Here is a 23,885-nt window from a genome sequence, read left to right on the forward strand (position 1 = left end):
CACACGACAAAATTAAAATATTAAAATTACTTTATTACAGATGATTCTTTATCCAGTAGCCCTCTTCCAACAAAAAATAGTAATTACAAACAAAATATTACATTTATCCCCTAAACTTGTTTTTTTCTGCATCTCGTTTATACATTTTAATCACTTTATTATCCGTAAGGAATAGCTTTTCTCTTCTGCTATGCAACATCCAGCTATTTGCACAATCTATACAATTTAATACAGTTTCATACAAGGTCTCTGGACTATGGAGAATAAAACAGCAAGATCCACCAAATGACAGGAGCGATAAATGGAATACTGATAACAGACTGTACAGAGACGGAACCCTGCCTCCTCTTATCCAATGGCAGCTCTCCCTCGTAACTCCGAAGGGAGAGAAAAAAAAATGACGGTAGACTCCTAAATTTGGTCACTTGTGCAATCAGTGCAACTAGTTGAGAGTGACTGAAGCCAGACTCTGTCCTGACTGGGAGTTGTGGCAACTACGAAAAAGTCCAAAAACCTGCCGCTTGTTTGGGTTAGACATCAACCAGGAAATAAAAATCACCCTTTCTATGGTTAAAAAAAAGGAACTAAAACAAAACGGAACATGGAGAACCGTTGGGTCCTGTAGCATACTGGAGGGGTCTTCTGTGGGGATTAGGACCTTAAAAAAAAGGAACTTGTAAGATCTAAGAGTAGGGTGAAATCATAAAAAGGCAAATATTTAAGTGCAGTGTGAATATACGTTGTGTAGAATTTATAAATCGGCGGCAACATGTTAAAATAACACGTGAACTCTTTTCAGATGCTAGACAGCAGATATTTTTGTTTGTGGGTTGTTCTAATCTTATTATGTTTGACTTTAAGGTGTGAGGCTTAACAGCCAGCGGGCAGGTGAGACGTTATCATCTATGCTTCTGTGGGTAAATATAGCCGACGCTGACCTTCGGCTCCCCCTACACATTTGAAATGATGTGCAAAAATCACCCGGGTTTGACATTAAACACGTTGCCAGTGGAGACAATCTGACCAACAGCCGGGTTCTGTGGGCCACGTTTGACCCGTGAAAACCCGACGACTAGAAAAGGTTCATCTGAATACTGCTGGTCTAATACCGCCTCGCTGCGTCCTGTTTCCTTTTGATTTGTCACTCAAGTTTCCATATATTTGCAAATGTACAATATTAACAGCTTTCCTGTACATTCCACCTCTGTAAATCTCCCGGTAAGACTTTCAACTTTATATCTCTATAGTACTTTATAGATTTATATAATACACAGTTTCTCTTATTTCACTTAAACAACCTTTCCCACATACACCAGGGAGGAGATGGAGACCACGGTGGGCTCCGGAGGAAAGGAGACAGAGGTGACGGGGCGTGGACACGAGGATCAGGGGTGAGACGGAGCAGGGCGTCAGGCTGGGGGGGGGGGGGTTCACAGGGACATGGCAGTAGAAATCACAGAATCACACCCACCGAGACATTCAGCTGTCACCAACCAGTGGAATCTGGATAAAGCTCTCTACTAAGTTACAGTTCTAACCGTTTTTATTAAGAGTGAGCCCCCGCGGGGCGACTTCAGGCAGATGTAGCAGAATGTGTGTTGCTTGTTTCGGCTCATTCTCTCAATAGTTTTGACACTAATGTCTTAAATCTATAGGTGCAAACGAGGACCCTGTACATGCATTTATCGGCCCAGCGTACAAATGGACATATTGTCAAATTAAGAATTTGCCACTAAGCGTCTGACCAACAGTTAGGGTGAGTTAGAAGGCCTGTGCCAAAGTGCAAGTCATTGTCAAGTCATTGTCAAGTTCTACTTGGGTGATCTTGAGGTAGACCAACAGCCATGGTTCAGTTTTATGGGGTTTTTTGGTAAATGAGCAGTGATAACATGCTGACTGAGACACAAGGCGCCAAATTAGACCTGGACATGACCACCAGCCCGAGAGGGAACACCGGTTTTAAAACCAGAGGAGGTGAAAGCCATCACTGATCACACGTCTGTGGAAACCCGAGTCTCGAACCGGTCGAGCTCAGAACCTCGTCTGTTTGGCCACAACATGCGATGAACTTTCAGCGACATCTCTGGCACGATCTCTTTATTGTTGGCATGAATAACTAGAGCAAGTCTGAGTCTGCATTCTTACCTTTGGCATCTCTGCTGCTCTGCTCCAAGCACTCAGGAACTTCTGCCTCCAGGACAACAAACCCATCTGGCCTTCAAATAAATACTGCCCTGGGTGATTTCACTGCTTACAGCTACTCTCTGGCTGTGGACAATCTTCCCCTACAGGCTGGAATAAAAGACTAAACACTTTTAGTTGAATAAATTACTTTTTTCTAGTAAGATACCTTAAAGGTCTTCTTCTAAAATCTGCAAGAAAAAGCACATTCTTGTGCTGGGATCTAAAATGACATACCTCTGACTCAATGGTAACAGGAGCTAACATGGCAAATCTGAAATAGCTGCAGTGGAAATGGCGGCTCCGTGACATGTGGCACATTCTTTGTCTGACTGGTCGAGACTTTTGGGTTTCCACAAACTGCCACGATGGCTGGAGAAAAGAAACCCGGCTGAGGTAAACCCTGGCTCAATACTGTGCAGAGAGTTATGCACTGAGTGGGATGCAAGTATCATTGAAGAGTGTGTGTGTGTGTGTGTGTGTGTGTGAGATCACAGGGTCGATGAGTGAGGTGCACCTGTGAACAGCCATGTTCACCTTAAGCCTATCTGTGTCTATGTGTACGACAGGTGGGATCCGTTCGATATCTGGGAGGTGATGCTGGCGCTCCTGCTCATGCCCTGTTCATTCCTCCCCCCCGATGACGTCCTCCTCATAGCCTGCGGGCTGTTCCTCACCCCTCCCACCACTCCCCCGCTCCCTCTCTGACTCCCCCCCCCCGGGTGGTGGAGGCTCCAGGGTGGTGGGCCACCAGAGAGCATGGTATGCCCCCAGGGCTGCTGTGAGCCGGAGCCCCCCTGGTTGTAATGACTGTGGTGGCTTCCTCCTCCACCTCCGGGCCAGTGGCCTCCCCCTTGAGCTCCGTGGGTTCCCCCACCTCCTCCGCCCCAGCCGCCTTGGGAGTCAGGGGCCAGGTTAGTGAGCACCATGTTGCTGAAGCCAAGACGCATAGACTCCGAGTCAAAGGCCTCGATCTCCCGGGCCTGGCGCTCCAGAAGTGAGCGGATCCGCTCCAGACGCTCGTTCTGCAGGGCGAGCATTTCCTCCTCGATCTGGGGAGATAAAGAAAGTGATGAGAGAGAGAGAAGAGTGTCATTTTATCTCCATTGCAGTTGGATTCTGCCTGAACTACTTTGAAAAGAATCAGATGATTTAAAGAGCAGCAGCGACTATCTGGGCCGCCATTATTCAAGCTTGTGTTCATCTTAGTTCACAGTTTTGGATTTAAGATGTTTGTGTGTAATGAGCGCTGCCTCTGCTGCTGCAGACACATCATATGTTCTGAAATCTCTTCTTTCCACTGCTGGCGCAGCTCTGAACTGCTGGCAGCGACACAGGTGCACTCCTGTTTATCCCCGAACTGATGGCTGATAAATGTCCACACAGGGAATTAAAAACATCAACTAAAACAATGTTTTGAAAGCCAAATCTTGTTGAGCTTGTTGCGTTGCCCCCCCCCCCCACCCCGAGTAATAGCCTGTAGATTATAATGCAATGTTAATCCCAAATTCCAGCCCCAAATGTAAAAAGCCCAGGCTTCTCTGACCTTCTGCTCCAGGAGAGCTCTGCGCAGAGAGACCCTCTGCTCAAGCTCTCGCCTTTCCTTGTCGTGCTGAGCATCAGTCTGCATCTTTATTTTGCTCTGATACGCGTTGAGAAGCTCCAGCTCCTGCTGCAGTTGCATCCTCAAAATCTGACACTCCCCCTCTTGAGCTTCATCCAGTCGCAGCTGTTATTAAAATATGGAAATATAGGAGAGTTGAGGTACAAAAATGAAAAGTTTGAGGAAGCCGTGCAGAAAATATAGCACTCAAAACAGTGAGAAACATGAATGCGCTTGTTCGAGTGCTTACAGCCTGGGTGGAGAGCATTTCATTGATGGAGTGGTCGTACTGCTCAGCCAAGATGGCTAATTTCCTGGTCTGTTCCTCCTTGAGTCTTTTCAGCACGGCTTTGTGATCAGACTTGGGTGTAGTTTCCAGCAGGTGGTTCCTGAGGGCTTTGTACTGCCTCGTCTGGGTTTTGCAGGTCTCCTGGAACTGCTTCTTAATCTGAAGCTCCTTGGACTAAAGACAAGCACGAGTGAGGCTGTGCGGGTTTTCTGTTCCTAACAGAGTTAAGGCGTCTTCAGGTACCTTGAGACTCTTGGGCTGCTGCCGGACCTCCATGACGTGCTTCCTCCTCAGCTCCCTCTCTCTTCTCTTGTTGTATTCCAGTTGGTTGGTGAGCTCTGTCTGGTGCTGGGTGCGGATCAGCTCAGCTCTGGCCTTTTGGATGGTTCCCAGGTGCCTGAACTCCAGCTCCTGCATGGACTCATGATGCCTGAGCAGCATGGCATGCTCCAGGTCCTTCTGGGTCTGCCTTTTGTTCAGTTCCTGAAGAAGAGGGAAATCCGATGAGCGACAGGATGAGAGTAAAGTTGGGCCTTCCTCCGGGGACTATATACCTCTCTGGCCAGATCCTGCTCCACATTGTGCCGGGCAATAAGGATCCTACGTTTGAACCGTCGACACTCCAGCTCCAGGTACTGCCTCTGTCTCCTGAGCAGGTTGGCCTCCTCCTCCGCCTGGTGGATGACATCGTGAGACATCAGTATCATGTGCTCCCGTGTGCACGTATTTGCTCAGAGACTGTGAGGAGCTAGTTGGAAAATGGTGTTAGGAAACACGGGATGCTCCTGACCTGGAAGTGCTGGATGTTCTCTTTCTGCTTGGACAGCCACTCCTGCTTCTCTTTCTTAGGTGTAGACTGGTTCTCACTCAGTTCCTGGCACACATTTTCTTTATTTTAGAGGGATGTCATTGCTCAGCCAAATGATCCTAACCTTTCTCTGCCTTTAGTGTAAGATACCATAATGTTACTTCAATTTTAAGTACTGTCTTCCTGTTTATTCGCCTCAACGTTGTCTGCGGTTACTTTAAAGCAAATCCTGAATATTTTTCGTGGTTTGTTTTACCTCTTTGAGCTGCTCTTTACGCAGTTTGTATTCCCGTTTCTGTGACTCCAGGAAACTGCTGAGTTCTTTCTTCTGCTGCACATGGATGTGCTGCTGGAACTTCTTTTCATCATTGGAAAACATCTTCAACTAAAGCAGACACACAACAATGAATGACTTTTAAAAAAAAATAACATATCATGCCAACCTACATCTTTGTCCAGGGCTGTTTGGTGCTTTTTGAGGAGTTTCTCCATCTCCTGGGTGAAGTTGTTCCTCTGGCTCTCCAGTTCTTTATCCAGTCTCAACCTGTGCTCATCCATCTCCCCCTTCAGCTTGTTCTCCAGGGCCATAAGGTGCTTCTGATGTTGCCTTCTCATGCGTTTGTAACCTGACATCTGCTCCCGCAGCTCAGAGTCCTGCTCATGCTCTTGCATCTCGCGGGTGACCTGCGCAACGTTGCGTTTGTAGAGAAGATCACAACTTCTATTTGCTGGTTTGTATAACAGCAATCCTGGACTTACGTAATCAGTGAAATGACTGAGATTCGTGACAATGTACTAAACAGTTCTCACCAGTGATGCGGTGCGAATGGTGGCAAAGTGCTCTCTGTTGCGGTGGTGCTTCCTGGGCGCCTGAGCTGGAGTTTGTTGGGGCTCAGAGGGTTCACTGGGGGCTGCCTGTTCAGAAAAACTCTCCTCCTCTTCCTAAAGATGCAAGGTAGAAGATTTGAGGCATGAAAAGAACAACATGTTTCAAACACCACGGTCAGTAATGGGGCAACAGTACGAGAGCACTCACTGGTTTGAGGTGTATGACAGAGTTGTTGGACATGACTGTGTGGTCTCCTTCCATCAGGTCCAGCTCGCTGCGGCTGTCTGGGGCCGTTTCGTTCAGACTGTTGACGGAGCTGCTCTGGGAGCTGGCGCTGATGGACATGCTCGGGATGGACTGATTGCTGCCGACGCTGTTCACCGTTCCTGTCCGTCCTCCCCCCGGCTCGAGCTCCTGGAGAACAATTGTACCGGTCAGCAATAGAGAGAGAGGAGACCGAGTCTATGAAGCTGCTCTGAATGACAGCGCCACACACCTCCTCCCCATCCTGGACTTCAGCTGTAGGTCCATTGTGGGCCTCTTGAAGGAGGATCTTTTTCATTTTGCGGTACTGCAAGTTGTCCAGCTCTCGCACGGCATCCTTTGTTCTCTGGATAAGATCGACGAGGACCGAGGCGGGACGCTCACGCTGCAGAAACGCGTGCTGGTGGGAGAAAGGACAGAACACACTTCCGAATGACAAAAAGTAACACACAACTCAGCTATTGTGGACATCACTTTGCATGTACCAGTAATGCGTCATGTAGTCTCGATATCTTTAGCCTTGTGACAAGCGAGATTAAGTTACAGTTACTCGATATGGTTTCCAACAACGCTCTGATTAACCCCCCGTCGGTGTGTGTGGTTTAAAATGGGACTTGTAACTTATTTTGACTGGAGTTAGTTGTGTGTATTCGTCTGCTGCCGACACACTCTGCTGATATCTCCGCTCAGTGTCCACCACGACACTTCTGGTTTGTATCTGTCATTCACAAAGGGGCATCGTGGCAACTAAATGACAACAAATATCGGCTGACAAATTCTTTCATTTTCCATTAACGTTGACTGTTGGAAATGTTGGCCCGGATCAGACTGAGGAGTTAAATGCACAATGCCATGTTTTTATTGTGTTGAAGACAAAGCACTGTTTTTGATCATGACAAAACAATGACAGTGTGCAGAGCTCCCAAACCCCAAGGACAACCTCCATTAGCAACACTGAGTCCATTAGTGGACTAAGCGACAGCTGCCCAGTCACTTAACCAAAGATGGACGAGTCGCATCCTCACAGTAATTACATCTGACTTCTTCCTGCAGGACAGTTCAGTGTGGATCTGCGTGTTTTGGTTCCGAGCGTGGATCTGGCTCGGCCATCTCAACACCCCGACTGCTCTCATGTTGTGTGCGATGTGCACTTACACCCAGCATATCATCAGAGTGGGGTCTGTCCTGGGGGATTTTCTGAAGGCATGAATCAATAAAGTTTCTAAAGTAATCCGACCTGAAAGAGATGACGACAAGATGGAGGGTCAAAACAAAATTACTCTTTGTCTGTTTTTCTTCCCAGGCTTATGTTAATTTCTAGAAGACACAAGCTCATATTTCCTCTGCAGCAAAGGTTCTTATTTGGATTCAGTGAGGGTGAAGGAGCCTCACCATTCACTGGACTGCAGTGTGGGGCTCTCATTCTGCGCTATGTGGTATAAGGCACTCATCGCATTCATGTTAAACAAAGGAGGTTTCCTCTCAGCTGAAAGAGAAGAGCCAACTGTCAGTATTCTGATTCAGTCGTGGAAAATCAGCCAGATGGAATCAGCTCGTACCTAATTCTATACAGGTGATCCCTAAAGACCAGACATCCACCTTCCCGTCATACTGGCCCTCGTCCATAGCCAGAATGACCTCTGGGGCCATCCTGTAGGAAAAGGAAGAAGTTGGAAATGAAGAAGAGAAGACGTTTATTTCCACTCGGAGGTTTTTTCCCCCATTTTCATATTTTTCTCCTACAAAACCACAACATGTGATGGCAGCAAACCAGAAAAACACCCATAGCAAGCATACATATTAAAACAAGACCAAAAACTATTTCCCTTCACTGACCAATATGGCGTTCCGACAAAGGAGTTGGCCGGTGAGGCGATGGAGGCGGAGCCAAAGTCAGCCAGTTTAACCTGGCCCGGCTCGGTCAGCAGGACGTTGCCGGCCTTAACGTCCCTGCGGAGGGAGAATAGACGTGGGCCTTAGACAGTAGTCTCGAAGAAGAGCCTTATGAAACAAAAACACTGAGGAAAAAAATCAATGGCTTGCCTGTGGATCATGTTGTGGGAGTGAAGGTAGGCCAGACCCTGCAGAGCACCGTGTGTGATGGCAGCGATCTCCACTTCCTGCAGAGGTTTTTTATGAACTGAGGGAGAGACGCAGTTACAAGTTCAGTGTCTTCTGTCAACTAACACAAAGAGAATCACATAAACATTCATGTGGCAGTAAAACTCCTATGATGTAACATTTACAGCCTAATTTTTGAATGCACGGATAAAAAGCTGATGTGTTCCAGGCTGCGGTTTATTTTTTTTCCCTTTTTAAAGCTAAAACATTCAGGAAAAGCTCGTGTCAGTGCCAGTTTAATTTCATTTAGGGTGTTTCACTTCCTGGCTCAAACATATCCACAATTCTTTTCCAATTAGATTGTGTAACACCACTAAAATGAAATAATTTGAATCTGCATTCTGATTTATAAGCTAGGACAGAAGACAGCTGAGTGAGTGTGTGTGAACGGCAGCGCACCTTCTAGCAGATCGGAAGCCGAGCCAAGGCAGTACTCCATGACCAGCTGAGTGCAGAGAGAACGTCAAAGGTGTGAACGAATGGAGACGGAAATATCAGGAAATGCGGATAGGAGGCAGGCGAGCGGACGTACCCATGCTGTGTGCTCCCGGAGGTAGCAGCCTTTGTACTCTATACTGTTGGGGTGCCTGATCCTCTGCAGGAACTTCACCTCTTTTATTATGTCCTGCCATTTCTGTCGAAAACAAACATGAAAACAAACACATTAGTGTCGGAGATGCTCTGTAAATGAGAGTCGGGTGGGGGGTTCTTTACAGATTAGCTATAATCAGATTAGACATAATCTGAAAACATGAGGAGAGGGCGCTGCACAGGTGTGACCCGGTTGAGTCTTAGACCTTCACAGGCAGCCATTCATTATCAACATCATGATTCAGATGTCTGGGGTGTGAAGAAACCTCACCTCATTAGACTGTTTCCCACTGTAGGACATCTTTTTGATGGCCACCACCTCATTTGTGCGCACATCCCGTGCCTGGAAAACACACATTCGTCAACACCAGTGTACAGCCGGTCCACACACTTGTGCATGTTCCTCACTGCACACATCCTCTCATTTAAATTGATTGTTTATTTAGATGCTCCAGGAACTCAAAGTGTCTCTTTGTAAGACGAATGATGTCAAGAACTAAGATCTAGCTGCTCTGTGATCATCAAGGTTCGGTTTAGACTACAGAAAAATGTAAAACATCTCAAATTACAGCACTGATCCTTGTGTACGTGTGTATTTTGTAGGAGCGACTTGAGAATGTTCCTGACGTACAAAGTAGACGGCACCAAAGCTGCCATGGCCTATTTCTCGCAGGTCAGAGAAAAGCTTCTCTGGGTCTTCTTTGAAGAACAGCTCAGCCACCTCTGGATCCTTCAGGCTGCCTGCCCTTACAGAAGCGGGCATCCTGCTGAACGGAGCCCCTCACCGCCCACGCAAAGGGACTATCTGGGTGCTGAGCAACACCGAAGCAGCCGAAGATTCATTTGGGGCAGCAGAGGCGCCTAAAGAACCGACATGCGAGCACCTGGAGAGGCACAAATGTGGAGGAAGGAGAGTGAGAGAGAGGTGTTAGTGTGGGATACAGCTAACCTTGACGCAGGCATACATGTATTCTCAGAACATCATAAAACCAAAGCAGCTCCTGGATGGAAACCACTGCTGAGACATCATTCAAACGGGGTCCAGGCCCTGGAACCACTGCAGACGCGTTCCACAATCGACCTTCCGTCCGCTGCTGCAGCAACGACGGGTAGAAGGCATCAGATGACCAATTAAAGGACCCGGGTTCGATTTTTACTTTGCACTTAAAACTGGTTGCACCGGCCCAGACTAGAGAGGAAACCTATCCGACCCGAGCCGTTACATAAATGAACCTGCAGACCTGTGATGCATAATTGATGGCCATCATAGAACTCTTAGGTAATGTTACTGGAGGATGACGACGCCTCGGTCCACGTAAATACGCGTGTGTATCTGCACATCCACCGTGTGTGTTGGATATGAGTCAGTGTGAACGGGCTCTAAAAAAGCATTCCGGCCTTTCAAATGTCAGCAAGCGCTTAAATCTCATCATGTGCAGTAAAAACAAGATCAAACTCATGGAGAACGGGGAAAGGGCGGCCTTTTTTTGATTATCTCTCCATCAGAAGCTAACCTCCCTGTTTTAGCTGTCCTTTTCACCGCCTGCTCCAAACACATGCTGCTGCTGGCAGCCTGTCACAAGGTTTTATCCAGCTGAAAAATCTATCCAGCTGACCGAGGGAGGGGGGAAAAAAAACCCACCGACAAAGGAATAAAGTCATCAAGGACAACACGCGTCTTTGTGTGAGAGGCTAAAAACTTCTGAGCAGCACAATTAGGGAGGCTCCCATGTGATCAGCACAGTCACGGTATTATTTGAGGAGCGCCGCGGCTCCGATTTGTTTGAAGCTAATAAAACGAGGAGTCATCCCGGGTTTCTTCTTCACTTCACTGTGGAACTAGATGTTTCTCCTGCGTTGCATCACCAGCTTCATTATTAATCACAATAACCTTGGAGATCAGATCGCCCTGTCCTTCTCCCTCCGAGCGAGCGTTCACACCCTCGTGTGCACTGAAAACCGCCGCCGGTGACCTTCAGGAGGACGGCAGAAGTCCTACCAACCATCTCAGCAGCTTCACTGCACAGAACCTGGAGATTCCACAGAACCTAACACACATTAGAAGTGCAGCCATGAATTATTGAGGGACTAAAGACAATACTCCCCTGCAACCTCGGGGCCGACGCGCCCTAAATATACACCGCCACATTTCTGCAGAGCTATTTATCCACCGCCGTCCAGTCCCCACTGTTCGGGTGCCTCCTTACTCACAAGACATTGGAATAATAGACTTGTTCATTCATGTAAATCCTCCAGAACACAAAGTTCTATTCAGCCACGCATCAGTTTCTGATGTGAGGAGGCTGTTTCCACCTCTGCAAGTCTGTAAAAATCAAGGTTCAACATTTTTCTAGGCGATGCACCATGCTGAAGAAACCTCCGAGCTCCCAGTAGAATTTTGAGCACACACACACACACACACACACACACCACACACACACACACACACACACGTGCTGGGTTGGGGTCTGTCGTTTGCACAGGATCCTCCGAGCGGTCCCAGTTCCCCAGGGAACCGTCCTGCTGCCTCCCTGCCACGACTGTCACCAACCAAAGCTCCAAATAAAACATCATGTGTGACTTTATCTACCAACAGTCAACAGATTCCCACCATGTTGCTATGACAACCAGCTTCCGTTGAGAGAAAGGAGCCAGCTTCCAAATGCATGGCTTTGCACCAAAGCAGCCCGCGCACCTGTTTACCCAAATCTGAGGCGACGGGGACGCGACCACATGCGAACGCACCTCTGGCCAGGCCGTCGGGGCGGAAATGGATCGCTGTTGTTTCTAAAGGGTCACGCGGAGTTCTGGTCCGACGGGGGGTGGCTGGTTCCGCTCGGTTTGATCGACAGCAGAAATGTAAACAAGTGCCTCGTGATGTCAGGTTCAATTAATGCTCAGCCTCGATATCAGCATCAGGGAGAGGCGTATTCCAGATGTTTCAGCAGCTTACCCGTGGTCTTTTCTCCAAGATGGAGGGCGGGTGGCTGCTTCGTCGATGCAAATCCAGTCTACGACCACGACAACAGCAATAAAAGCAAAGCTCTCTTATTGATGCGACGTCGGTACTAATCTCATACAAACTATTTGTAGATTTGTAGGACAGAAGCCAGCGTTACCGTGGCAACCTTACCTACGGTTACTAAGCCTGTTTAAATCTCTCACCTCCAAGCAGCAAAGTTTGAGAATCAAACCAGCCGCATTCGTATCCTTTATAGATCAACTCCCATCAAACATCTGGATGCTGACTCAAAGTGGAATTTGCCTGATGTGGTGGATATTATTGCAGAAGCAGCACCGGTTCTGCAGCAGCTGTTCTGACTCAGAGTCCAGACTCGTTCCAGCGTCTTATCCACCCCCCCCAGACACTCCAATTTATAATTCAGTGCCCCCAGATTCTGCTCCTCTTGACAGAACACCATCAGACCACAAAAAAAATCTCTTTGCTGCATAACTCTCCTGTCTAAGGTGGAAGGAGTGGGGCTGGAGGGTCTGGAGCTGCCAACACTCCTGTTGGGAAATGCAGGAGACAAAAGAGGGAAAATGAAGAGAAATCAAGCACAAACATTTCACACCTTGCTTTGTTAAATCGGATTTATAACCTGGACTGACAAGCATGGGCTGAACGCTCCTTTTAATTAAAATAAAAATGCAATTAGGTGTCAGAGTGCACCATGGCGGAAGCCTCCATCACGCATTCTGCCGCTCCATCCCAATCTGGGCCGGATGGTGCCGGGCACTTGATGCAATTTCCCCGAGTGTTGTGCTCAATCCCCGCGCAGCTGATCCGCCGTGTCATGCATAAGTTAAGCGGCGATAAGCCGGGGAGAGATGGGCAGTTACGCAACGAGCGACACGGAAAACACAGGAACGCGACCGGCGGCGGCGGCGGCGGACGGAGGGAGGGAGGGAGGGAGGCGAGCCCGGGCCCGGGGTGGCGCTCCGCGTTACACAACGGCCCCCGCGACGATCCGCCCGGCTCCCCCCGCACATCGCTGCGCGTAAACACAGCGTCAGGGGATCTACAGTGCCCGCAACGGAGGCTTGACCGATGTCACCTACCTTCACACCCGAGCTATTCGTTTAGGATTCATCATGCACCCCCCCTCCACACACACACACACACACCTCCTTCCCCCCTTCTCTCCAGCAACCGAGATTGGAGATCACACATCGCCAGAGCGCAGTTTCACTTAAAACCACAGCGAACAAAACAAAAGCGAGGGAGTGGCGCCGCTTGCAAACGATAGTTGCATAAAGCGGATTAGCAGGCTAGCATAGCCAGCTAACGCTGGGCGAAAGCGATCCTTCACAATCGCTTACGACAGACGGACGCGCTGACAATTCGGCACGGCAGCCCCGCGAACAGCACGGTACCGTTCGCTAATGGGCCGCGCTGGCATTTCGAACAAACCCCCTTATGTGGTAGAGCAAGCGCCCAAAGTTGCCCCCCACGGGTGAAAATGTGTCGTTGCGACAGACCGTACAAGTTGTGACAGCAACTTTGGTTAGCTTAGCGCATCCCATTTAGCTGGCTAGCTAGCCTGCTAACCTGTGTTGATAGAAAACTCAGCCAAGGCGGAGAACAAACCATCTAGATCGCTGCTGTGGTGGAGATGGCAACTAACTTACCGGCTCAAGAGGGGTCCGCACGATGTAGGGAAACGGAGCAAAAGCGGCTGGTAATCCAGTCGCTCTCCAGTCGGTGGCGGCTGACCCTAAATCACGGAGGCAGCGCAGCCCCTAAAAAAAGCCCCGAGATTTCGCTAAGTTTGCTAAGCAGATAGCAATGCTAACTCGCCAACCCAATTGCCCTACCCAGTGCAGTCGCTGTGATTTCTTTTCAGTCCCAACTAACTGTTCGCCAAAAGTAAGGTCCCTTTTTTAGAGATGCAGACCGGTCCCATGAATATTTGATATAAATGTGAGGCAGGCTACCCTGACGAACGACTGTCAGGCGTCGCTGTCAGGACGAGGCAGCCAGGCTACTGGCACACTCGCTAACGAGCTGCTAATGTTGGGCAGCCGCTACCAAAGTTTCTCCCGTCGACAGGCGCTGACATAAAAATGGCGGCGAGGCGTATCGCCTCCCTTCGGCCGGAGAATTAAAAGCAAATGATTCGGAAAGAGCGGAATCGGAGCGTCAGGCGAGCACGCCGCTGACAGGCGTGAGGAGTGTTGCTGTGCAGCTGTGTTCCGCAGGGCAAACGCTGCCCCCTCCCCGCCTGATCCCAGCCCGCTGCTGCTGGAGCATCCAAATAAAAGTAACACATCCCGAAGACTAAACACGCCACGGCTGCTTTCGGCATGTGTCATTTTCTCAAGTATTTTGACTTTTCTTGTGGACATTTGTAATCCCGCGGTGCGTGTTTATGACCTTAGTAACACTTTGGGACCTGATAACCTCCACTGGAATCCGCCATTGGCCTGTCCACAATCAGGGAATTATTGCAGATTTATGTTCAATAAACATCATGACACGACACTTGAGTCATGCGCCGAGTTAAAGATCATCATTGTTTACGTAGGAATTCTGATCCCAGCAAAGCAAAACAACAGAAACACACACACAAAACCCCGTGACGTCGCTTTAAACGTGACGAACACGTCTCCAGAGGTTACACACACGTAGGTGTAATCTGCATGATGGAAATGCAGCCCGTGTGTGAGATGTGCACGGTACCACAGAGGTTAAAGATGGGCATTCCACAACAGGCTCCGGGCCGGCAGCCAATCAGGACGCAGGACGGGGCTCGGCGGGCTCTGATTGGCTGCTCGGCCGCCCTGTTGTCATGATGATGGGAATCAGGTCCAGGCTGTGAGGTCTGTATCCAGGCGCCTGCTCGCTGAAGAGGAGCAAGGATGAAGAGGCAGGAGCACAAAGGAACAGCAGGAAGCACAAACAGCTATAGGAAGAGACGATTGGGCTGTAAAACAAAAGGGATTTATAGAGTTCGTGGACATTTTCACTCCTGCTCCCATCTGTTTTTAAAAAGCACGGGAGACAAAAAATAATAATTCCAGACACACTTTATTGATCAAAATAATAAAGAGTAATTGCTTTCAAACGCACACTGCAATCAAAACGTAGCAGCTACGAGCGCTAACACAGCACTGAACACGACCGCAGTAAGAGAATTGTGAAAAGCCGCTAAATCTGTGAGCGTTCGGGCAAAAACGTCAAGCCGCTAAAGACAAACCGGGAGCAAAGTTCTGTTTAGATGTGCACGACTGAAGCGTGAAGCTATCGACACTACTGTCCTCAACACAGAAGCGCATTCACAGGTTTACAGCATGGCGTACACGTGCATGTGAGTCACTCGGAGAAATAAGAAAAAAACAAACTGAGTTTAAAAAAAATTCCTGTTAAAAGTAAAGCAAACGAATGTATTTGTCTTTAAAACAAAGAAGTAATCAGCCAGAGTAAAGGTGCAGGGGAAAAACAAGACGGCAAAAATTAAAATATACACTAAAACGGCCTTGAAAAGGGGAAATAAAACATGATACAGGACCTCAACACGTAAAAAAATAAGCTGATAATCATAATGTCTTTTCATTGTTGCCTTTTCCAAAGCAGCTTTGATGCTAGCATCAAGCTAAAGGAACAAGTCGAGAGATCAGAAGCAACCATCTCATTCCGACTGCACTGATGAAAACCTTCCAGCTGTTCCCCGTCAGCTCCAGGCCACAGCTGGGCTCTCCAGCCAGTCCTTTCACGACTGCTGCCTGTCTAATCACGTCAATTAGCATCACAGCTCTCTCTATTGGCCTCAGTCCGTCATTAGCTTCTGATTTTGGAGGCAACTGCTTGCAGAGGAGACTCGCTAACTGGGAGCTGAGGCTCAGGTCCGGACCACACACACACCTTCCAAATCTAATCGATTTTTTGCCTTCTCAGTTGCTCCAGTCGAAGCCCTCCGAGGCCCCACTGCCTGTCTTTCTGGGGAAGCACACAGATCTTAACACATACACACACGCGCACACTTCAGAATAAGGTGGAACGTCTCTCTGAAACCACCCCACGCTCACTACATTTGTCTGCTCCCCCCCCCCTTTCCTTTCCTTCTCTGCGTCTTCCCTCTTGGGCTTCGTTGCAAGCAAGCTTGGGCAGCTGGGTTCCTTAGGTTCCAACTAGTCTTGGTTCAGCCCACTTTGGCCCAGCTCAGGAAGGCCGGGATGTCTCGGACGGGAACGTTCCGGGTCAAGGCTTTGACGCGCAGGTTGCGATCGTCCGTGAGGAGGACCACCTCCCTCTGGAGCCTCACTGTGCCACCTGTGTGGATGCAGCAGAGCAGAAATGGTAAACGCCGTTTGGAGACGCGCGCGAGGCGTCAGAGGACATCACATACTTCTCTCACTAGGCATGAAGTCTTTAGCCTTGTCTTTGCAGTAGTGGAGACAGCAGGACAAAATCACATCGTCGTTGTTTCCCTTTAAATAAAAGAGAAGAAAACTCCCATGTGTCCCTCATGAAATCATCTGGTTTCATCGCATTAATGTGCTGCCATGTTTTGGCCGACTCACCTGCTGTCTCGAGGTGTCTTCACTACGGAAGGCTATGGACTCCAACTGGCTTCCTCTGCTCGTCAGGGCTCGGAGGCACGGCTCTCTAGCTTCAAATCCCTTCTCTAGGAAGCTCACTGCCAGGCGGGCGTTCGCCTGCACGGCCTGGAAATGAGCCGCAGTGCCAGTCTTGGGTGCACCTGGACCCAGTCGACCCCCAAAGTTGTCCTGACCTTTAGCCAAGCCGTCCAACTCGGTAATGACTGAGAAACACAGCATGCATGAATAAAGGTTCTGATGTAAAAGCCACAAAGCAGATGTGGATTTAACAAACATGCGGGTGCCGTGTTGCTTTACCAATGAGTGGCACCACTATTATGTAGGTTCCACACTGAAGCAGTTTCTTCAGCCCCGCCAAGTGATCAATGAATCCGTTGGTGTCCGGTACCAAGAACAGAGGCCGCACTTCCAGCTCCAACTGCCCACCTATCTGCAGAACCGCCTGTAGCATGCACACAGTTTGCTTTTAACCCTCACAGCAAGGTCTGGTCCAACCCGACCAGTAGCCCGGATTCTGTTATCTGAACCCGTTTTACCTGGATTTTGTCCTTGCGTTTCTGCTGCTGCGCCAGTTTGCTAGCGAGGGCGTGGCGCCGCGCCTTCAGCTGCCTGATGTCGTTCTCGCTGTCTCCCGCCTCCTCTTCGTCCTCCGACGCAGAGAGAGAGGACTCGGCCTCGATGATGACGTCGTCGCACTGTCGTATCACACACACACGAGACGTTATCGTCATTATTTGGGTTTCGCTGCTTTCGACAGCCTCTTCACTTTTACATAATTTATGAAAAAAAAAACCCAGTCATATCAGCAATAAAAATATCCTGAGGCGCTAACTGAGCGGGAGAGATTAGAGGCAAAGTACTTCTTTCTCCGTGAGAGAATCCTGTCTGCTCCTCGTGTCCCCCGAGTGGTTGGATGGAGGCGTCGCCACAGAGATGTATTTGCCTCCCTTGAAGGCCAACAGAGGTTCTTCTTGTCCACACAAGGCCTCCAGGAAGTACTTCAACACTGTGACTCTCTTACAATCTGCTGCTATTGCCTGTGGAAAGACAACAAACATCGAAGTTTACTTGAGGACTGCTGCTGTGTGACAACAAAAACAACCCAAACGGAGATGGTGGGACATCACTTGATGTTCCACTCACTGTGTCCGTGTGTCTGTCTATGTAACAGGGCTCCTGCGGTGCCGCCAATAATGGGACGAAGCCTGCCAGGAGCCTGTCCTCCTTCAGCTGCAGCACCGTCAACTCCTCATCTCCTTCGCTCTCCTCGGTGTCCACTTTGTACAGTGGCACTTCCTCATGGTCAACGCGTGCCAGCACGTTGCACAGGTCTGCCAGACACTGCCAAACATCAGGGCAGCAGCTGGATTAAGGGCAAGAGAGGAGAGGAATTAGTCTGCTTTCACTAGCAGAAGCGGTTAAATTAGCACTCCAGAGCCTGATGATCATCATTTTAAGTCACAGAAACTGCCACAAATATACATTTGTCTTCATATAAATCAAAAAATAACCTATATATGAACACAGCAGAGGGTTTAGTCGTGAACTAGCAGGAGTGATAACACAGTAACGTGCACTTTTTCCGTTCGTTTCCTGCATCGGTGAAGAATACCCACTCTAAGCTGTGTGGTGGGGGGTTCCACTGGTCTGGGTGTCCCAACATCCAGTCAGACCAGACCTTGATGCTTGGTAGTAGCTCTCTAAGGTCCAAGGAGGATGCAGAGACGTGGACCATCCCTTCCATCTCCTCTCCTTTCTGTCCTTCCTCTGCATCATCTATTTGAACTGGAGGCGAAAGAGGGTGATGGTAATTCACCGTACCAACAGGGGGCGGTAAGATATTATTGGTCTTCCATTACTGTTGCTCAGTTGACGGAAAACAAATATGGCCGCCGTGTGCTCGCGTGTACCTGTTGGAGTATCTCGAAGCAGCTCTGTGCAGCGCTGCACCAGCAGCGCAAACATGCCCAGACCCAAGGCGATGCTTTGTTCATGTAAAGCAGATCGCTCTTCCCCTTCTTCACCTTAAGAACAGAGGGAACATAAAGCAATGACCATCTTAGAGGAGTTTTAACACCTGTAGCGGAATGATAAAAGCAAAGGCCTTACCCTGGCTGTGGTTATTGTGAATGGTGAACATGTTGATGGTGATGATCTGCAGCATGTGCGTGCTGCCCACCAGGGCGGGGCCATGCTGCAGCAGCGTCCTGAACTCCTGCAGGACGCGGCCCGCCACTCCTGGGAAGGACTCCATGCTGTGGAGTTCCCACACAACACATGCAGAAACACAAAGGTGGATGGAAAAAATGAGTTAGCTGCTGTTTTCATTCTATCCAGAGCTAGACAACACCAGACATCACTCACCCCACTTTGGTAAAGAGCTTTCCATGTGCGTGAAGGAAACTCAGAATGAATCTCTTATTGAGCTACAGGAAAAAAGAGACCAAGAGGAATTGTTTCACACAAAAGGAGAACACAGCAGCACATTTAAAGACACTGTTGGACTGGAACAGGAGCCCTGTGTTTAAAGGATGTCGCCAGACCTGCTACTGAGATGGCAAGAAGGTGGAGGAAGTGACAGGTCCATCATTAAAACTACTGATGAAGTAGACTGAAGAGATGAACTTAGAAACAAAAGTGCCAGAGGAAACAGAGGGGCTCACCTCACTTGCACTGAGACTGACCAGCTCTCCGTCCTGCTCAGAGTCTCTGCTGGATTCACTGCCACCCCTCTGTGAGGATGGGGCAGCTACCGGACCACTCGGGCGAATCCAAATCTCCACACGTGCTCCGTCGTCCCTTCTGCCTCTTCCTCTTACAGCTGGACCCCTGGAGCCTCCTTCATCTTCCTGTCTCCTCCTCCGCTCAAGCTGCTCAGTCTGAAAGTATTAGAGTTAGGGAAAACACTGTAATAGCTTAGACTTTATGGTGTTTTGAGGATTTTTACAATTAAGACTGTAACAAGCACTGCTGGTACAACCAAAAACAAAGGTTAGACAATGTTTCTGTGGACAACCAGGGCTGCACATTTAGCTTCAAGCTACTTTTGGCCAAACATCAAGTCATCTGTCAAAAGTTAGCGATTGTCACACCTTGCGCTTCACTTCCTCAAACAGACTCATCAGGCTCTCCTTGGCAGTCAGGATGGGGTTGGAGGCTGCCAGGCTGCGCATGTAATAATACACAGCATCCAATTTACGCTTCTGTAGGTAAGCAAAGGTAAAAGGGAGTAAAGGATAATGAGGCATAAGCTCTGTACATCGTTGCTTAAGCTACACAGTACTTACGGTATAAACGGCCAGGAGGGCCAGTTGGTTATACGGACGTCCGTTTTTGGGTGCAATCTGCTGGGCTTTCAGGTACCAGCTGAGGAAAAAAGTAGAGATTATTGAGTTACTTACACACCACCTGGAAGAATATTTCACATTTGTGAGAAAATGTAGGATCTCAGCGACTTCTTTAACCCACCTGCGAGCTTTGCCGTAGTTGGCCGTGTCGCTGGCTTGTTCTCGGTACCGGGCTATATCTCCCTGGCAAATCATGCAACGCTGCGCGCTAATGAGGGCGTACTTTACCTTAGAATCCAGAAACACCACAAGACATTACTTCACTACTACCATGTTAGTGCCACTGAAATGTCACAGGCTGCTTGACTATAACCTGGAAAAACAAAAATCAATCCACATTCAGACCCAAACACACAGGCCACGACAAGCATCATTCTACCGTTTTGCGTAACGGTCGCGCCCTGACAGCCACGCCGTCCATGTAATCCTCCAGTCTGAACTGAAATGTTGTCTGCAGCTTCTGCAGCAGCGAATCAAAGAACAGTGCACCCTGTAACACAAACACAATGGCACGAGTGCCTCCACTTTATGATTGCCAGGCACTTGTAAAGCTCTCTGATCTATTTTCCTTCTACAAGCTTCATTCAAGGTCTTCCAAGGCGCACACATGCCTACCTCATCCAGCAGCGTCAGCAGGATGTTCCTGATGTTATCAACGTTGTCATGAGTCGGGTCCTTCAGAAGCTGCCGGAAGCGCTCTATGACCTGATAAAAGACGTTCTTCCACAGAGCTTGATCCACATTCTGGGAGTCTGAAAACTCGATGTCGGTCAGGATGACCTGCTCATAAAGCTTCAACAGGTCCGCTCTAGGAAACAGAGTAGTGCACTTTCAATACAGAAAACTTCCGAAGGCGCCAGGTCAACTACACTTAAAATACAATTAATTAAGAGGACGTTAAACTGACCTTAGGTGGGCCATGCGATCCAGACCTTCAGCACTCAACCTGTCCCTGGACAGCAGGTTACTGAGTTGGAGCTCCTGGGCATCTGCAGCCCTCAGCAGCCGTCCCAGCTCTCCCCTAGCTCGCTGTTCCACTTCTTCGAATGTCAAAGCACCTCCTTCACCTGACTGAGTATAACCTACTCCCCTATAACCGCTAGAGAACTGCCCCACACCGGACCCAGTATACATACTGTTAGTGGGAGACATCTGGTAGGGGCCCATATGATAAGGGTATGGATAGTACTGGCCAGTGTTGTGTTGGTTGCCAGGAGACATGGGGTAACAGTATGGGTTGTCAGAGTTTTGAAATTTGTAGAAGGCCATGGCAGCCTGCCTGGACCGAAAGTGCTCTCCCTGTGGGACCGGGGGGCTGCCCACTACCTCGTCGTCCGTGTCCAGAAAATGAAGCTGTCCATATCCACTTTGCAGGTAGGTGGGCTGTTGCAGAGGCGACTGCTGCGACTGGCTGTTCATAAGAGCAGGTTTCTGGTCGGGGTTATTGGGATCCCAGAGTCGCCTCACTCCTCCGCCTCTTCCTCCCCGGCTCCTGGAAGATGCTCCTCCCCGGTTTCCAAAAAGACGACTTTGTCCAACCTCGGGTGCGTTGGAGAGGGTGCAGCGAGATGGGAGCACCAGAATACCCCCGCCGCGGCCTCGCGGAGCCACGCTCTGTCTGCCATGTTGTGGATGTGTGTTTTGTGATGAAGTACCCGACTGCCTTTCAAGAGAAATGTGCAGGATTCCACGGCCTCTACCTTTGGTTTCCCCGGATTTGTTTCTTTCTCCTCTCGCTTTTTCCCACCCATTTTTTCCTCTCCTCCGATTGTCTACTGTGTCACTCATCTCACTTCCATCCATGGATTCTGCCGATGATTCCTCATTGGTTGTCCAACTCTGTAAATGAGATCTGCTTCCTCTCCCATTATTTGTCACCCTCTCTTTCTCCCCACGTCTTGGCTCCACGCGTGGCCACTTGGTGCCTGCGCCATCCACTCCTAAACCGGGACCTTCCAAGCTGGTGACACTGCTGGCCGAGCTACTGCTGTAAGTGCGATGGCGGGAGCGTCGAATATCCGATTTGGAATAGCGTTTTGAGATGGGTGTGGAAATCTTTGCATTGGGTTGCTTTCTACCGCCTCCTTCTGCGGCCACAACGAGGGTTCCGTGTGTCCTGGTGTCTTTTGCCGTATCAGAGGAGCAGGCGTCTTTATCTCCACTTCTGTTTTCTCTGTGATTCTCTCTTCTCTCTTTTTTACCCAGGGTGTTGCCATTATCTGCGTCTCTCTTACTCCGTTCTTTCTCCGTTTTAGCCCTTTCACCCTTTCCCCTCTCCCCCACTTCATCAGCTTTTTTGGAATCGTTCTTTTCTCTTTCCCTATCTCCCCCTTTTCTCCTACGATTGCCCCTTTCCTTCTTTTCTGCTCTTTCTTCGTCTGCTTTTTCTCTTTTTTTCTGCTTATCAGCCATTTGCTCCTTCTTGCAACTTTTCTCTCCGACAACTTGGCCTTCAAATTTCACATCACCCTTTTCTGCCACGTTGAGCTTTTCCACTTTGTTAGTAACGTCGGCAATGGCGGCGTCAGAAGGTCGTGGAGGTTTTCCTACGTCTTGGCTCTCTTGTTTTCTCTGCGTCTCATTTATCACACATTTTGCATCTTTATCTTTCCCTCTCTGCTTGTGTACAGCTGTTTTCAAGGTCCCCTCCCCTTCCCCTGTACTCAGCTGTAAATCCTGCTCAGCTTTCTGCCCAGGCTTTTGAGCCCGGGGCGTATCTTTCTCTTTTCCTACTCCACAGTCCTTTCCTTGAATGCTCCTCCTATTTCCAGGTTGATAAAATTCTTGGTCTGGTTTGCGTGCTTTTTTGGTTGGCTTGGCGGCTCCAACAGGTTCCTGATGCTCTCTAGTTTTGACCGGGCTTGGCGCCTCATTCGCTTCCGTTTTAGCCTGACTCTCCTTTCTGTCATTTTGGGCGCTACAACTGTCATCTGTCATCCGCTGGTCAGTGCCGTTAGTCACCCCGTGTCTTGGCAAAGCTTTTTCAGACGCATTACCTTTTCCACGCTGTAAATGCTCTTTGGGCTTGTGAGAATCCGACGGCGGGCCGCGGTTCTGAGCGGGTTCCTCATCCTCATCCTCATCACGGTGGTGCCGCACAGGCGCCGTCTGGTGGCGCTGCCGTTCAGGCCGCTTCCCTGCATGCTTGTTCAGTGGCTTGTCTGAACGACATTGGTGCTGCTCCTCTGGAACAAGAAAATAGAAACACAGCCCATTGTGAGGATGAAATGTATTTATTTTTAAATAAGCAGCTGATTTTAGAAAATATGTGTCTTTACTTGAGCGAGCGTTTGCTTAAGCAGTTTGAATATAACAGAAACTTAAAGCATTGCCGGACTTCCACGGCCCAAAAATGCTATTGTATGACTTTTTATTTTTACACGTACTTAACTAGAAAATAATTTATTCACAGCATCAGAGGAAACTACCAGGACTGTAGCATCAGTCAACCTCGTTTTATCTTAATCTTAGGGGTACGTCAGGATCGAGCTTTTAAAATACTGCAAATAATCTCGGGCATTTGGAACAAAAACACTGAAAGCACTTTGAATAGATCACTTCTTCTTTGAGCGGACTCAGCCCACGTTGGACCACACCACAAACACCAGCGTTGCAGAGAGCCTAGCTAACAAAATTAGCGGAATACAAACTTAGCAACTCTGTACTCGTCGAAGTAACTTGAAACATTCATTCGTTTAATTTGACCAAATGATTACTCGAAAGCATTTTTGCGGAATATACTTAACCCAGACTCACCTTTTGCACAAACAGCAATATTGAGGGAATTAGAAGCTTCGGCTCGTAGTTCCGCGGCAGAGATTCGTACTCTGTCCAGCTCGTTCGCCATCTTTGCTTGGTCTAAAACAAACACAACAACTACGGTGGCCGAGCTAAATCAAACTTCATACGCAACGGATGGCGATCAAGAAAGGCAGTCAGCAGTCATGTTATCTTGGATCAAAACATGTACTTTCAGCTCTAAAATATTGATTTTATTTGATATTTTTGCTGTTGTTTTAATCTTTTCCAATTTTGGATTATCTATTTGTGCAGCCAAACACATGGCAAAATGGTTTGTTTTCTTTTTTTTTTAAATACATAAGCAAGGCATGATTGTAATTAAAACACTAATATTGAAATTATATTTTTCTTTTCTTAATCTACGTTTTAGAGGCAGCTAAAGACTGAATCTAACCATCCAATTAGAATTGTATAGGTCTTTATAGGGTGGTAGTCAATAAACAATTTTGCCAATCCAATCTTTATTATTTCTTTAAATATTATAAGCA

The 23,885-nt window shown here is 48.5% G+C and overlaps 2 protein-coding genes and 2 long non-coding RNA genes across 7 annotated transcripts; 2 read left to right on the forward strand and 2 right to left on the reverse strand.

Moving 5' to 3' along the window:
- Positions 1-12: 12 nt before the first annotated feature.
- Positions 13-13,915, reverse strand: taok1b (TAO kinase 1b). Of its 3 annotated transcripts, XM_029848989.1 has the most exons (22): positions 11,852-12,737; positions 11,640-11,697; positions 9,318-9,570; positions 8,958-9,029; positions 8,628-8,729; positions 8,495-8,540; positions 8,018-8,114; positions 7,811-7,924; positions 7,534-7,625; positions 7,367-7,460; positions 7,130-7,211; positions 6,207-6,374; positions 5,918-6,124; positions 5,692-5,823; positions 5,329-5,565; positions 5,138-5,266; positions 4,864-4,947; positions 4,628-4,747; positions 4,317-4,556; positions 4,035-4,247; positions 3,728-3,910; positions 13-3,233 (listed from the first exon to the last, which is right to left on the reverse strand). In XM_029848989.1, exons 3-22 carry the CDS (start codon positions 9,447-9,449, stop codon positions 2,736-2,738), a joined length of 3,042 nt encoding a protein of 1,013 aa, XP_029704849.1. In that variant the 5' UTR covers positions 9,450-9,570; positions 11,640-11,697; positions 11,852-12,737; the 3' UTR covers positions 13-2,735. The 3 variants fall into 3 exon arrangements, with proteins under 3 accessions (XP_029704849.1, XP_003971106.1, XP_011609727.1); XM_003971057.3 differs by lacking the exons at positions 11,640-11,697; positions 11,852-12,737 and adding an exon at positions 13,319-13,915; XM_011611425.2 differs by lacking the exons at positions 9,318-9,570; positions 11,640-11,697; positions 11,852-12,737 and adding an exon at positions 13,319-13,914.
- On the forward strand, positions 5,454-6,116 carry LOC115252804 (uncharacterized). Its single transcript, XR_003891133.1, has 3 exons — positions 5,454-5,612; positions 5,685-5,883; positions 5,975-6,116. It is a non-coding gene; the product is annotated as an uncharacterized lncRNA (long non-coding RNA).
- On the forward strand, positions 6,282-7,250 carry LOC115252805 (uncharacterized). The gene is made up of 2 exons (XR_003891134.1): positions 6,282-6,416; positions 7,028-7,250. It is a non-coding gene; the product is annotated as an uncharacterized lncRNA (long non-coding RNA).
- A 783-nt stretch (positions 13,916-14,698) lies between the features above and the next one.
- Positions 14,699-23,486, reverse strand: smg6 (SMG6 nonsense mediated mRNA decay factor). 2 transcript variants are annotated; one of them, XM_011611427.2, is made up of 19 exons: positions 23,353-23,486; positions 20,504-22,781; positions 20,212-20,404; positions 19,976-20,086; positions 19,718-19,824; positions 19,537-19,615; positions 19,342-19,452; positions 18,913-19,128; positions 18,614-18,675; positions 18,359-18,504; positions 18,160-18,273; positions 17,866-18,034; positions 17,393-17,612; positions 17,110-17,286; positions 16,786-16,944; positions 16,547-16,691; positions 16,211-16,452; positions 16,045-16,117; positions 14,699-15,959 (listed from the first exon to the last, which is right to left on the reverse strand). In XM_011611427.2, the coding sequence occupies exons 1-19, from the start codon at positions 23,441-23,443 to the stop codon at positions 15,829-15,831; spliced, it is 4,824 nt and encodes a 1,607-aa protein (XP_011609729.2). In that variant the 5' UTR covers positions 23,444-23,486; the 3' UTR covers positions 14,699-15,828. The 2 variants fall into 2 exon arrangements, with proteins under 2 accessions (XP_011609729.2, XP_011609728.2); XM_011611426.2 differs by having other exon boundaries at positions 16,036-16,117.
- Between the last annotated feature and the right edge of the window lie 399 nt (positions 23,487-23,885).

The sequence above is a fragment of the Takifugu rubripes genome, chromosome 15 (genome assembly GCF_901000725.2).
Source record: "Takifugu rubripes chromosome 15, fTakRub1.2, whole genome shotgun sequence".
In the NCBI taxonomy this organism is placed as follows: Eukaryota; Metazoa; Chordata; class Actinopteri; order Tetraodontiformes; family Tetraodontidae; genus Takifugu; species Takifugu rubripes.